The 14,328-nt window shown below is 41.1% G+C and overlaps 1 protein-coding gene across 2 annotated transcripts; it reads right to left on the minus strand.

The window, feature by feature from the left end:
- Positions 1–1,336: 1,336 nt before the first annotated feature.
- LOC103391117 (melatonin receptor type 1B) lies at positions 1,337–14,219 on the minus strand. 2 transcript variants are annotated; one of them, XM_025063129.1, is made up of 4 exons: positions 13,409–14,219; positions 13,092–13,146; positions 9,077–9,311; positions 1,337–2,861 (listed from the first exon to the last, which is right to left on the minus strand). In XM_025063129.1, the coding sequence occupies exons 3-4, from the start codon at positions 9,273–9,275 to the stop codon at positions 1,993–1,995; spliced, it is 1,068 nt and encodes a 355-aa protein (XP_024918897.1). In that variant the 5' UTR covers positions 9,276–9,311; positions 13,092–13,146; positions 13,409–14,219; the 3' UTR covers positions 1,337–1,992. The 2 variants fall into 2 exon arrangements, with proteins under 2 accessions (XP_024918897.1, XP_008325477.1); XM_008327255.3 differs by having other exon boundaries at positions 9,077–9,314.
- Between the last annotated feature and the right edge of the window lie 109 nt (positions 14,220–14,328).

The following is a 14,328-nucleotide window of genomic DNA, read 5'->3' on the forward strand; positions in this document are numbered from 1 at the left end:
CTTTAACAATGTCCTGTAATGAAGTCTTTCTGCAGATTTACTGAGAATGCTGTAAACGTCAGTGTTTAATGCTGCTGTAAAAAAAACAATAATAATTTCATCACGTAGGAATAAACACATACTTTAAAAAAAATAAAATAAAAAGATTAATTCAATACTCCCGAGTGTTTGTATGATATCAGTGAAGAAACCAGACAATAAATAATTATGAATGAAAATTAACTGCCTCAAATGTTCCACTCTCGCTCATTTTAGACCCACAACCCCCTGTGACCCAGGGCTCGTCAGGACAGGCAGGAATTCGTCATATGCATGAGAACACAGGGAGAGCACGAATCCATTAGGAGACATGCCTTTGTGGCAGCAGACCCACAGTGAGACCCCGCTGCTGCAGAACGCAATGATGTGTAAGGACTGTAGAAATTCCTCCGTGCACAGAGGAGGGCCACATCTGGTTTTTGTCTCGACGGCAGACAACAATCGTCACATGATGGTGTTTTGTGCTTTATAACTTCTAACGTCCTGTTTGGTTTGGGTCAAATCCCAGTTGTGACAGTGAGTTTCAATGTTGTGGATTTGATCTTTATCAGCCACCAAGGAGAGTTTGTGTCTCTGTGACCTCCCGTGCTCTCATCCACACTTAGAAATAGGAATAAAGAGTAAAAAGGAGTAATTATTACTCACCAACATGAACGTGTCTTGTCCTCTCTCCGATTGAATCGTATATTCTCTACAATAAAAGACAAATAGGTTACTGATTTGATGTTAGGTAAAAAAAATCTTACATAGACAACTAAAATCTTTTTTTTACAGTAGTACACTGAGAAATTGAGAGTTTAATGTTCATCCAGGAGAAGAGAAGGGAGAAGAAAGATGAGCCTCACCGTCACTGACCTGCAGGACTGGCAGGAGAATGGAGTGATTTTTTTTCTTCATTTTTGCTGCTGTATAAATGGCTGTCACCTGGCTGACCCATGACTCAGCAAAAAAATCAATTGAACGTCAGAGAAGGAATTGAATGTACGCTGAACTCTTCAAAAAAAAATCTCAAATTCCTAAATCCTTCAAGTTCCAATACTTTCGGAGAAAACACTGATAGATGTTTCGAAATTTTAGTTTGATGAAAAGATGCATTCTTATATAAAATGTTCGGTTTAACAAAAGAGTAAGAAGAAAATGACTCTAAGGATTTTAAGGTTCTTAAAATGTAGAGTCTACATAGTGTGTAGTGTGTACTCTTATAAGTACAGAGTACTCATAAAGACCAGCCTTAGGGAGAAATGTTACTTTGTATTGGTGAACACACACACACACACACACACACAGGGGAGGGGGGAGGAGGGTGTCAATAAGTTTAACTGGTTCCCAAAATTGTTTTTGATGGTTGAAAAGCCTGAACACGTGGATGGAACAACAGGTCACTGTTTGAGTAGAACGATAGAAACGCTAACACAGAAATAGAAGTTAAATATTTACTCAGGTTGAAGTAATTATATATGTCAATATAGCCTAAGTGCAGTTCAAATAAAGGTCAACAAAGTTTTTTTTATTTATTTTTTATTTTTTAATATTTAATTTTTAATTAATGTATGAGTCCTGTAATGGTCACACAGTGCAAATAAGCATTTGAAGTACACACGTCAGATCGGGAATTACAATCTCACCTCCCAATAGTCAACGTGCCGTGTGCTGACACTAAAGGACTTTAAAGAAACCGGTCAAACAGCTGATGGTCCAAAATGTTTTAAGGCTTATTTGTTTAACCAGATCCAGGATCAGATGGAGGACAGGGATGCTGTCACAAAGGAGCAGATTGTACCACCGATGTTGTTCTTTCAATATGAGCATTATGATAAGAGCCGGGTGAAGCCCGGGTTTCTCCCCCACGTCTCTCCACATGACACACACCATGTAAGAAGGCACTTTTGGAATCATGGCCCACGTCCAACATGAAACTTTACACAATGTGAATCTTCAGCTTCCAGCTGAAAGTCACACGGTCATCTCCGCCACCAAGTTGTTGTTGGTTGCAGCCGGTGAGGGCTTGCTCTTCAGGCCCTCTGTGACGCACCTGGAGGTGTCCATGAGGAACAGACGTGGGACGCAGAGGGCGAGGAGGATTGTTTTGTACTCCTTGCGAAAGTTTTGGTTGAGGAGTCCATATATGATGGCGTTGAGGCAACTATTAAAATATGCCATGAAATAGCTACTGACAAAAAGCCACTCGGGAATGTTCGGCGCCACCTTGGCGGGATTTATGGCCACGGCCAGTCCTATGAGGTTGAGTGGCGCCCAGCACACTGCAAACAACACAAACACCATGAACATGGTCAGGAAGTTCCTCACGTCACTCGGTTTCAGTTTGGTCCTGTACTCGGGTTTGACTCTGTGTTTGACTTGAATCACCAGCACCCATATCCTCATGTAGCAGTAAGACACCACCAGCAGGGGGATGAGGAAGTGGAAAATCACCACCGAGATGGTGTAGTAGGAGCTGACTGTCTGGGCAAAGGTGCAGGAGTAGATGCGGGGATCGTACTGCAGCGAGCCCACGAAAAAGTTGGGCACGGTGGCGAGGGCGGTGAGCAGCCAGGTGAGGCCCAGGTAGCAGCAGGTGTTCCTCAGGCTGTAGAGACGGTCGTAGTGGAGGCTGTGGCAGATGTAGCAGTAGCGGTTGATGGCGATGGCGGTGATGTTGAAGATGGAGCCGATCACGCTCAGGCCCATGACGAAGCCGCTGGCCTGGCAGTGGAGGTCGCCCATGATCCAGGCATTATGGAAGATGGCCGTCAGGACCAAAGGGTAGGGGTACAACGCCACCACCAGGTCTGCTATGGACAGACTCACCACGAAGATGTTGCCTTGAAGGAGGAAGAGATAAGAGTTTAGTCACATGGAACAACATATACAGACAACTGTGTCGGTAAATTCCATCACATCACTGCCCCCGGTGTTAACAGGGTTTTATCGTGAACTCAGTGTAAAGGTTCAGTTTGTTTATTGTTTTGTTGATATTAAGTGTGTGTTTGTGTGTGTCTTAGCACAGCCACGTCTGAGATTTTTGGATTTTGTTTTGGTTTGGGTTTTTTTATTTTGCGCTGCTTCTGCCAACACCCAACTGTAGCTCAGCCTTTGGATCGGTTCCTCTTTTCTACCGTCACTGCATAATTACCATAACCATTTGGAACTGTAAACAACAATAAACCATTGTTCTGCCTTACCTGCTGCTCTCTGGTCCACTCCTGTGTTTGGTGGAACAAGTCCTAACACTCATCTTGATTCTGGCTCATTTTGAATTTTTCCTGCGACACATCCAACTTTTCTCCTTAATCTAAGGCTTTAAACAACCTTTTTCTAACTTTTATATTTCGTCACAAATATTCCTCTGTGTTTTCCAAATAGTGGTTCCAGCCCCAGAAAGAGTCTTTATCGAAAGCGTTTATCGAAAAGGTCTAAGTCAAAGGGTTAGCCTTGGAGGACGTCAAGTATAATTTGTTTTTACGAAATACTCATTAATACCCTGTATGTTAATCCTAAAAGAGATTAAAATTAAAGTACAAAATTACGAGACATTTGTCCTGAACCAGGATCATGTGACGATTTTGAGTTCTATATCGTCGTACTGTAAAAGTGAACCAGAGAGCAGCGTAACACCATAACAACTGGTTCAATATTTGACACAGTCAATGCCAAGTAAACAACAACATGCAACACAAACGCTTCTTATTTCAACATTTCAGTTTCCCCTGACGACTGACAGGACACAGACAAACAGGACGTGGTTAACTGTAGTCGTCAGATTACATCGCAGCAACTTCCTGTCCTGCTGGGGTCTTATAAGCCCCCCGGTGGTGCGACACCGGTTTAACTCAAAGAACGTGAATCATTGAGACTGACGTCTGATATTGTTACATTGCAGCTGCTGTGAGTGGGTGAGAGGGGGTGAGGCGGGGGAGAATAAAACAATAAATTGATTTTAAACGCTGCTGTCAGATAACAAAGGAGATAAAAACACAGAGTGGGTCTGTAATGACGTTTGATTGGATGTTCGCTAAAGATACATTAGCTTCGGATGAGTTTAAAGAAAACAATAATAAGTCTGTTACAAGTGTGTGTGTGTTACTGGTAGAGCTATACTTTTGGGGACATTTGTTGGGAAGCTGTTGTTGTGGGGACATGTTGTCCTTGTGTGGACGTTGCACAGGTCCCCACTGAGGGGGACGTCATTTAAAGGACAAGATTTATTTGTAACGTTTAAGGGGCTGGTGACTCTATTATGTTTATTTTACGATGTTCAGAAAACAGAAAGATATGTGTGTGAGTGTGTGTCTGCTATAGCAATGTGTGTGAGTGTGTGTGTGTGTCTGCTATAGCGTCTTGTGAGGACAATGTTTTGGAAAAACACTCTTTTGTAATGAGGGACACTGTCCTTTGACGACATTTTGCAGGTCACTGGGTTTTGTAATGACGGCATTGTTTTTCACAAAAGATGCATTAGCTTCAGATACGTTTTGGGAAAACAATATTTGGTCCATTTCAAGTGTGTGTGCTTCTGGTATAGCTACACTTTTGGGGACATTTTTTGGAAACAATTTTAGTGGGGGCACTTTTGAGGAGTTAGAATGAGTTAGAGTTAGTTAGTTTGTGGGTCAAAACTGGGCTCAAAATTTGACTGGCGGACCTGTGCAGTATTGGCTCGGGTGTAGAATTCTGGGTAAAATCATTGAAGTAAAATATACAAAAAAATAATCCTAGACTTTCAAAGATAATTTGACACATTTGACAAAGTAATGGTAAAGATTAGGATATTTAGATAAAGGCACTAGAGAATGTGTTATGTCTGTGTGAAGTGACCACAAAACAGTGTTTGTACCTTTCATGTTTTGAGTTCATCTTGTCTTTGCAGCCAATAAAGCTTTTTAGCAGTAAAAAAACCCAATGATTTTCCATCATGTTGATTAAATCTGTTCAATAACAGCCTGCAGATATCCACAGGGTTTTTTTCTCCAACCACCACCACTGTTGTTACAGTACAACTGAACATAAAGAACCTTCTGGAAAAAGTCCATGAAGGCTCGTGTTCAGTGCCAGACCATAATAACATAACGTAACATATGTATCTCTCTAGAGATGATTTGAGCTGAGGCCCATCAGAGAACAGGTGAGACAACAGAGGGGGCTGGGGCTTCTGTGGGGGGGTTCAGACATGTGTTGAACCTCAGTCATCAGGTTTCAAATCCACCTCATAATCCCTGCACCGAAGGGACCCAGGAAGTTGTCTATGGAGCGGTCTAAATTTAATCTGCTCATCCAACTTTAATCGTTTGACTCAGATGACAAAATGACAAATGTGAATCCAGAAATCCTTTTTCAAATTCATATGTGAAGATGTTGGACTTTGTACCGGACTTCTACTGTTTATAAAATATATATAAAATATCAACAGATCACTGAATGACAGCAAGTCACACAGTGGCAGAGACTAAAGCAGGAAGATTCCAATGCTGTTGTATTATTGAACACCATGCAGTACAGGCTTCTCCTACACCCTGTAAAGTTTCTGTATCTTTCCAAAGCCATGACAGTCAGATCTGAGTCACCATCCAGTCTGGTGATGTAGCCTTTTTTTGGCATCCCTCTTCATTAGAATATGAGAAACAATAATATCAGAAGTGAATAAAAATCACTCAGGAGCGTGAACAGGTGCAGAATTAAGAAGTATGTGCTAGAGATTTGGCAGCTGGGTGAATTTTTAGTCTGAATCTCAAGGGCCTGTGTTTCTCCATCACATCCATCATCTCTCCTCCGCTGCTTGTACAGAAAAACGTGATATACTGTGCTTCAATAAGATGCTATATTTATACACCTTTGGAGGAAATATGAATTCAAAAAAATAACGTGCAGGTGGTCTGGCTGTGCTTTCAGTCGACTGTCAACGTCAAAGAACAAATGCACGGAATTAGATCTCGTCTTCGCTGTCATCAGGCTTATTATCCTGGATGAGTAAATGTTTGAGCAGCATTATTGCTGATGACTTGACAGCGAGTTTTTCGTGACTTTTGACATTTACCTAGCATTAGCTTCTTCGTCTTTTATTCTACTTCATGTTCTTTTCTTGGACAACAACAACCGTCGTCACCTGGTCTGCAGAACGACAACTTCGTATTCTACCTTTGACATATATGGTCATATTTTTAATTGTATCTTAAATAGAAAATATGATATTATATTAGTACTGGTATCAGCCAATGGGATCAGCTCATTATCAGGTGTCATATTAGTTTAAAAATCCATATCGAGCATAAAAATGTTCACACATAAAACATTCTCAACCCACGGCTCCCAACACCATTTGGTTGCACACATGCAAAAGTACAATCAAACATTGCCTTTCTCTTGCTGTCGTGCTTTTATTCCACTCTCCCCCATCTCTATCCCTCACCTCCTCTCATGAGTGCATCATGTGAGTGTATTCTTAGCATGGTTAACCCCTGTGGAGAGCGCTAACACACCACTGGCAGACAATGAGTGGCACGCTCGAGTTTCACAAACTGGAGGAAACCTGGAACACATGAGGTGAAGCAGAGCAGAAAACTCTTCCTTCGGTGAGCGAGCGGGAAAACGGTCCGTTACACGTTTGTGCGGCAAAAACAGTCGATGGAATTCTCTCCCAGCTACACTCTCCGTCTTTACCTGCTGTAGGCCATAAATCACAGCTTCTGCCAGGTGCCACAAGATGCCGTTGTAATAATCTACACCTGTCAGCCTTCCACAAAACAGCCGTCCGTCAGAGAACGCGTCTTTCACTGCCGCCAGGTTTTTTTTTGCAACTATTTTTCTTTTAGAAACATTGTATAACTGAGAAGTCATTCAAAGCAAACTGAACCTTTACTGGCACGTTGAGAACAGAGAGCAGCTTGTTAACGGGCTAAGAGCCGCTAACAACGGCGTTCCTTAAGGACATTTGAGATTAGAAACTAGATAAAAGAAGTGGCTCTGAGCTTTCACCATTCTCCTGATCAACAGGACACAACGAGACTCTCGTGTGACTGGACCTAACAGTCGGTCCAATTAAGGAGGGAGAACAGTGACATGAGTGTGGCAATTAAAGTCTGCCAGCCTGAGAGAGACTTCTGAACAGGCCATTTATTCCTCGCCTCTTGTTTGAAACCAGTGAACTGTGTTATATCTGCAAAACAAATAATTGAACTCCTCTACTGGCTCCCAAACGTCTGACCAAGCTGCTTTTGGCTCGGGTTCACAGGAGCACATTTGACATGTTATATAAAAATCCTTCGCCGGCAGAATCTGAAGACCGACAAATTCTCATTAGTACCGTCTTTTCACATGTGAGGTTAATCATACCTGATTATTTCACCTTCAATCTGCCCAGGACTTTCTGATATCACATCAATGCTCAGTATTCATTCATTCATCCATTCATCGATCCATTCATCGATCCATTCATCAGTTCGATTATTCCACTAACAGCCAATTTAACCCAGTTTACTGGATCTTCGTGTTGCCTGGTCCCCTGAAGAGTCATAATCATAAACCGACCTAAGTTTATTGGTTTTCACAGTACTTTTTGTGAGTCATGAGACAGAATTAATAAGATATGCAATCTGCTCTTTATTTTTTAATCCTTTACCCTGCAGGGTCGGGATCCTTTTACACAACTTCACAGAATTTTTTTTTTTTTAAAAATCCTATTTTTCTGTGCTACACACTGCCAAATCCACAGCCCAGTACTGGTCCCTGGTCCAATGGTTGGGAACCCCTAGTCTAACTACTTATGGTCACTTAAGAGAGAATAATTCACCTAATCCTGAATGTGTTTAGTCCATACACACCAGTAGATCGTGTACCAGGGAATCAAACCAGTGATGTTCTTGCTGTAAGGCAAGCACACTAACCACTCCACCACTGTGCATACAATGCTGTAAGGCAAGCGCACTAACCACTCCACCACTGTGCATACGTCCTAAATCCCTAAGTAAAAAGGTCACAAAAATGAAAGACTTAAAGCTAAAACAGAACACAATTCAAAGAGCACTTGTAGAAACTTTACGTAACTATTAAAAAGTTTAACTTCTGAAAAATAAAGTGTAAAAGGAAAATGCCATCAATGCTGCAGTAAAAAGACTTTAAAACTTGTGTAGGAGGAAGTGACCGACCTGAGCCCACAGACAGAATCACCTCAGCAGCTCATGGTATAAGATAAAGAGTGGGTCCTGATATAGGAGGGTGACGGGGCGGGGGTCAGGTGATATATCTGTGATGATGATATCGTGCGGGAGGTGATATTATTTATGGAGTAGCGTGTACACGCTAATTAGGTTAGTAATTCAGATTAGTAATTAAAAATACCAGAATATTCCAGCAGAGGTCACTAAACAGAAGAGGGTGCACTCAGTCCAGGAGTTGCATCAATCCAGTTGCCTACTTCTGAACCTCTCAGGGTGAAACAATAGGTTTCAAACTTGAGGGGCGGGCCCTTTTCAGAGGACAAGAAGCTGTATTGAGGGGATCACAAACTAATTAATTTTACATTTATGAACTTAGCAGAGGCTTTTATCCAAAGTGACTTAAAAGTGGAGGACTATCAATCAAGCGTGGGGTTCCTGCTTGTGGTTCCTCTGGGAATTGAACCCATGACTCTCTGCTCTCTGCTTCTGAGGCAGACGTGCGAACCGATACTTGGGGGAGAGGGAGGGGGAAGAGGGGGCTCAACATCAGTCCTTTCTACAAAGGTTAAAATGACTTGGGTGGACACGATGGAGCAGGACACAATAGAGCAGGACACGCCGCACATTCATAAAATTATTATAAAAATATTTATAATGAATAAATACTGTACATATTTTTAAATAAAAATGCATATTTTAATACAAGTCGTTCAAATATGACCTAATTTGATGCCATTCTCACTGTGCCACGTAAACCTGGGGCAGTGGTGGCATGGTGTTTAGGAAGCCGACTTGGGTTTGAGGTTCGAGTCCACAACTGCCCAGTTACCATTGGTGATGGGTACCTGCTTTGACCCTTAAAAAAATAAAATAAAATCTGACCTTACCTGCGTTTCTCAGCTTTTTGTTTCTGTACACCGACAGGATGACGAGGACGTTGCCCAGGATGTCCACCACGATGGTGAAGATCAGCACGCTGGCCAGCGCAGAGGGCACTGACCCGGAGTGGGACTCGCTCAGTCCGCCGTCGCTCTCATTCCTGGGCAAACAGCAGGAGCGGTTCCTGGCCGTCACCTCGGATTCCATCTCCGCTCAGGACGCAGCGGCAGTCATGGCTGGCATCTGCTGGGGGATCAGATTAAAAAAGAATTTAAAAAAAAACCCAGACAGAGGAAAAATTGTTTTTAAAAAAAGCAACGATGTGCTAAGTGTCCAAACTTCCCGGTGTGTGAAGCAGCAGCATCACGAACGAACAGGGTTAATAATAGTAAAAGACTTCGAGCGCCACTAACATCCAAGGAGCAGCTTTTTATAAAGTGATAAATTCACTGGCAGCTCGTGTTTCAGCGCCGTCCTCACGACCGACCGAGGATTCGTGCGCGCCGCTCCGTTTGTGCCACAGGGACTCGTCCTGGAGGCATGCTCTCCGTGCGTAATGGAAAGGCCAGGATGGAGCCGCGGCTGCCGGACGCAACATTGTTTAACACTTACTTATCAATTAAATCTAAAATAAATAAAAAAAATTAAATCACGAATAAACAAATAAAATAAGAATGCACTGCGCGCAAACTTTGCGCCCTGCACCGCTTCTCGGTGCGACCTGCGCTTATAAATAAGTTTCTCAAAAAGATCCAAGGAGACCTTTGAAGGGGAAATAGCGCCTTCCTGTGTCCGACAGAGATTCCTGCAGACTTTTTAGCAAATCATTGTTTCTTACCCGATTTGTTTAAGAATTTCTGCTGTTTCAAGAGCAGGGGCGGCCATAGCCTATAAGGCGCCCTGGGCCAAGTAGGCCCCGCCTCCCAACTTTATCCCACCCCGAGGATTTAGTTTACATAAACACACTTGAGACAACAGCCCACACACAGTGGTTACAAATATAGACATAATCACTACAGAATGGAAAAGTGAGACAAAGTGAAAATATAATGTAACAATTGGCCAAAATTAAATAATTTAAATGAACAATACATTTAAATTTATTAATTATTAAAATGTAATTTTAATAATTTGTAGTATTATTTTTCCATTGTCTTCTATGTTCATAAATGTATGTAAAAAAAAGCTTAGATTTTCTACATTGACCATATAGATTTACTTGGAAATCTACTGTGTGGTCTTTTCTTTGGGGACATTTTCAGCCTGAAAAGTTAAATTTCTACCTTTTAAAAAGAATATTTAATATATAATTAATATAGTTCCCTGTGGATCCGATGGATTAAAACAGTGTCAAAGCTTCAGTCCATGTGATGGAGACATGTCTTCAAATGTCCACTAAAATACGTATAAACAGTTGGAAACAACAGTCGGAAAATTGTTCTGCTAAGATAATTTACTAAAAGTAGAATAGTGAGAGTCAGTTTCTTTGAACAATTTTGATGTGTTGTACTAAACCAATAAACCAATCAAAATAAAGGAGATAAAAACATGGTGACAGAATAAAATGTCACAGCACTGTTGGTTATTCTGAGTTAATGACATTTGAGTCACCAAGAGAAGTCGGTTCCACAGACAGCAGCAGAACAAGTCTGATCACCTCAGGGTTATAAACAGTTCCAGGTACTACCAGCTACTGTTCTCACCAACATTTATAAGCCTACAGTCGGATTACTTACTACCCCGGGCATCTGACCTGAGGCCTCCACAGACATCTGCTGCTGAGCGGTGAGATGTTATTTGAAGCTCAAACTGCATTTGTAAAACAAAAAAACTGTTTTCTCACAGCATGTGCAAATAACAACTACTGTATGTCTTTCCACTGAGTATCACAGCAACGATAAAAGCATGGACGGTGGACTCATTGAATATTCAGAGTGTGCTTAAAATTTTAAAACTGATTAATAAATGCTAATTAAATAAAGTCATTTTAACAGCCTTATATAAAACACACGTACTTATGCTTGTACAGTTTTATTATTCGTAGAGTCCTGGGCGCCTTGAAAAGTATAACAACGTCTGTTTGGTTTGATCAGAGTCTTAGTCAAAGACACGACTGATCCAGTCCTGAGATCTTTGTTGTGAGCTTTTTTTTTTTTTAACTCCCCGTGTTTTCCACATTAGCATCTAAATCCTGGAGAAGGCATGTGCAGCTCCCACCGCACTGCGGACCTGCAGAGGCAACTGACGAGTTGACAGCTCCACTGGACAATGTGCGGTAGCAACTGTGGGGACCAGAAAGGTCTAGGCTTTAAAGCCTGGAGTTCCCTGGGGAAAACGGTATAGACTCTATAGCTTTATGCGCCACATTTAGCCGTAGCAAAGTCCAACACCAAAACCGCTTTAGGGTTGGCTTCACAACATGGCTGTGAAGGACATGTAGTATGACAGCCAAATCTCATGGGACACATGGGCTTAGAGATGGGAATTAGTCTCCAATAAGATGATACACCCGGGGCTGATGGATTTATATCTGACTGGGAAGTAGAAATAGCTGCGGAGTAACCTTTAACATCAGGGAAATGTTTTTTTGATCCACCACTGCTTCGGTCCGTTCGACTTACAGCTGTGAGGAGACGGTCAGGAGGAGAGGGTTTTGTGTTTCCACCCACTCTGTCCATTTTATGTGACTCATATTGAAGCCCTCTAGGTCATGTTGTTGTGATTGAGGACCTTGTATCTGTCCCAGCTCCTCGCACTGAAGGTCCTCGTGCAGATGAAAGGCCAAAGGTGAGGAGCTGTCTCACATCTGAACACATACAACACAGACCACCCCTGGGGCAGGATCAAAACCACAGACGGGTAATTTTCTCGGGGCCTTGAACCCATTCATGAAACGAGATGATTAGTGGGTTTGTCGCAGTAACTCAGAGTGACCAACTGTGAGGATTGCCCACAAGATCTAGAGTCAGGTGCAAACCATCCCACATTACCCAAAACTAAACTATGGTGCGTGTACCAGTGGAGGCACTTGGGCTTTCTCTAGTTTTGCTCAGGAAATCTTTTTTTTTTTCTGTAGAAAGCAAAGTATTTTGATTATATAAATATAAAGGGGACTGTCACTCAGTTGTGTATTATTATATTCTTGATCAGTTCTTGTTTATGGTCCAGCCATACTTGTAGGGACTTTAAAAAAGCCAAGTGTGGCCCAGGAGCCACAGGTTTCAGACCAGCAGGCTAGGATGTACTGTATAAGACATATGTGCTCAAAGGTAGTAAAGTTCCAATGGTCCAGCCATACTTGTAGGGACTTTGTTGTTGTAAAAATATAAATTGAAAAATAAAAGACTTTTTCTAATTACTGCCCAAACCGCTAGTATTAGTTAGTACCCGTCGTAAAATTTCTAGGAACCACTGCCCCAAATGATTAATACAAACAACAATGATACCATGTGTTTTCAAAAACCCACAATGATCACAAGAAATTATATAAAAAAAAAACAAAAAACCTCAGATTTCCTCCTCATCCATAAAACTATCAGCTATCTACTATCAGGACGTTAAATCAACCCAACAGACCGCCAACTGTTCAAGCTACAAACCCCCACGGGGAATTATACAAAATGCTAATCCTGAAAAGTTCAGCATCATAGCTTTAGCATTAGCCTTAGCCATGCAAACTGAGGCGTGTTTGGATTGAGGATTACATTAATGTTGAATCAGGGTGCTAAACTAGTTCATGTGATACTCAGATAAGTATATAGCACCACCTGCAGGGAAGAAATGGAATCTGATTATGAATAATAAAGAAATTGAGACATGGTCTCTTTCTTTTCTAACAAAAGTTCTGAGGTTTAGACCAGGTTATTAAATCAATGCAGGAACTTTTAAAAACTGCAGATCACGATGTTGCTACAGATGACCTTTGGTCAATTTGATATAACTGCCATCAATTCACAAATTTATCTCAGACACATTTAACGCTTTTGACTCTTGGTCTGTTGCCAAAATGTTTTGACGACTTACCTCCGACTTGGAAAATTCTAAATCCTGTGATGAGCCAATCATGATCATGTGATTTCTGTAAGGAAAACAGGAAAAAAAAAATAGTCAGAGGTAATGGTATATTTACGTACGATTCAATGCAATAGTGTAAAGAAATAGATGGAAATTGATTATCATTAGAAATTGTGACATTCTACTGTTGACCTTAAACTGAATCATTTCCATTGTTGTCTTTTTTCATTAAATAGTTGCTTCATTGTCATTGAACAAGTTGCTGAAAAACTTTCCTCTGATTTTAATCCATCCAGAAAGTGTTTTGATGCTTGTTTAACACTCACAGCATCCAGGAGAAGGATTCAAACCGGCAACCATGTGATCACAAGCTCGATCCTGTAACCACAGGGTTGGAGTGTTAATCTTTTTCAAAGGAAACAGTGTCATCTGTTGTTTATCGATAGTATAAACTTTCTGTTTTGATGGGGTTTTTCTTTTTTCAAATTTGTTTTTGACTTAACATCTTTGTGGCTATGTGATAACAAACTAAAAATAAGTGACTGCATTTCAACCGGCACCGATTATGTCCAATGCTCCTGAGACAGCGTCTGTTAGTTATCTTTATCATCGTTGCCTTTAGAGACGCCCTCACAGCCAGACAGTAGGTTGTTGTTTGTACGGAGACACTGCTAAAATAGAAGGGAGGAATAAATAGAGATAAACTGATTTGTTATATAAAGTAACTTCCAACATATTTGTTTTACAATTAATAAAAACTCCACCGTAAAGTAAGCGAATATCTGTAAATGAAAAGTGTAAAATGACATATCAAACAATACTAGACTTTCTACCCCCTAGTGGCCATATCTTATTCTGTACAATTTTAAAGAAAAATCAACTTATTGGAAACTGTAAACAATGATGACCTGTAAATGACATTTCATAAAAAAAAGATTAATATTACATACAGGAGAACCCAGGACAATGTTTCAAACCCAAATAAATGCTTATAATATGTTAAACAGTTCAAATCTGATCTACAGTCTGGGCTGCGCATAGTCAGGCACCCGGGGGGAGGAGGGTGGGGTTACACCTGGCCATCATGGGGCCACATAACATAACATAAAAATCGTTCACACTCACATTCAAATTTCACACTTATTTACTGAAGCAGTCCCAGACCATTACTGTTTGAATATGCTGTCAACTGATTGGTAAAAAAAAAAAAACATTCTGAACCAAAGACTAATTTAAAAAACAAAAC

Source organism: Cynoglossus semilaevis, chromosome 15 (assembly GCF_000523025.1).
Source record: "Cynoglossus semilaevis isolate Cse_v1.0 chromosome 15, Cse_v1.0, whole genome shotgun sequence".
Taxonomy (NCBI): Eukaryota; Metazoa; Chordata; class Actinopteri; order Pleuronectiformes; family Cynoglossidae; genus Cynoglossus; species Cynoglossus semilaevis.

Bases quoted from the DNA above. Each gene is read 5' to 3' on its own strand.
- LOC103391117 (XM_025063129.1), bottom strand. From the start codon at position 9,275: ATGGAATCCGAGGTGACGGCCAGGAACCGCTCCTGCTGTTTGCCCAGG. The intron at 2,862-9,076 runs GTAAGGTCAGAT...TCCTCCTTCAAG, and splicing joins CAAAAAGCTGAGAAACGCAG to GCAACATCTTCGTGGTGAGT.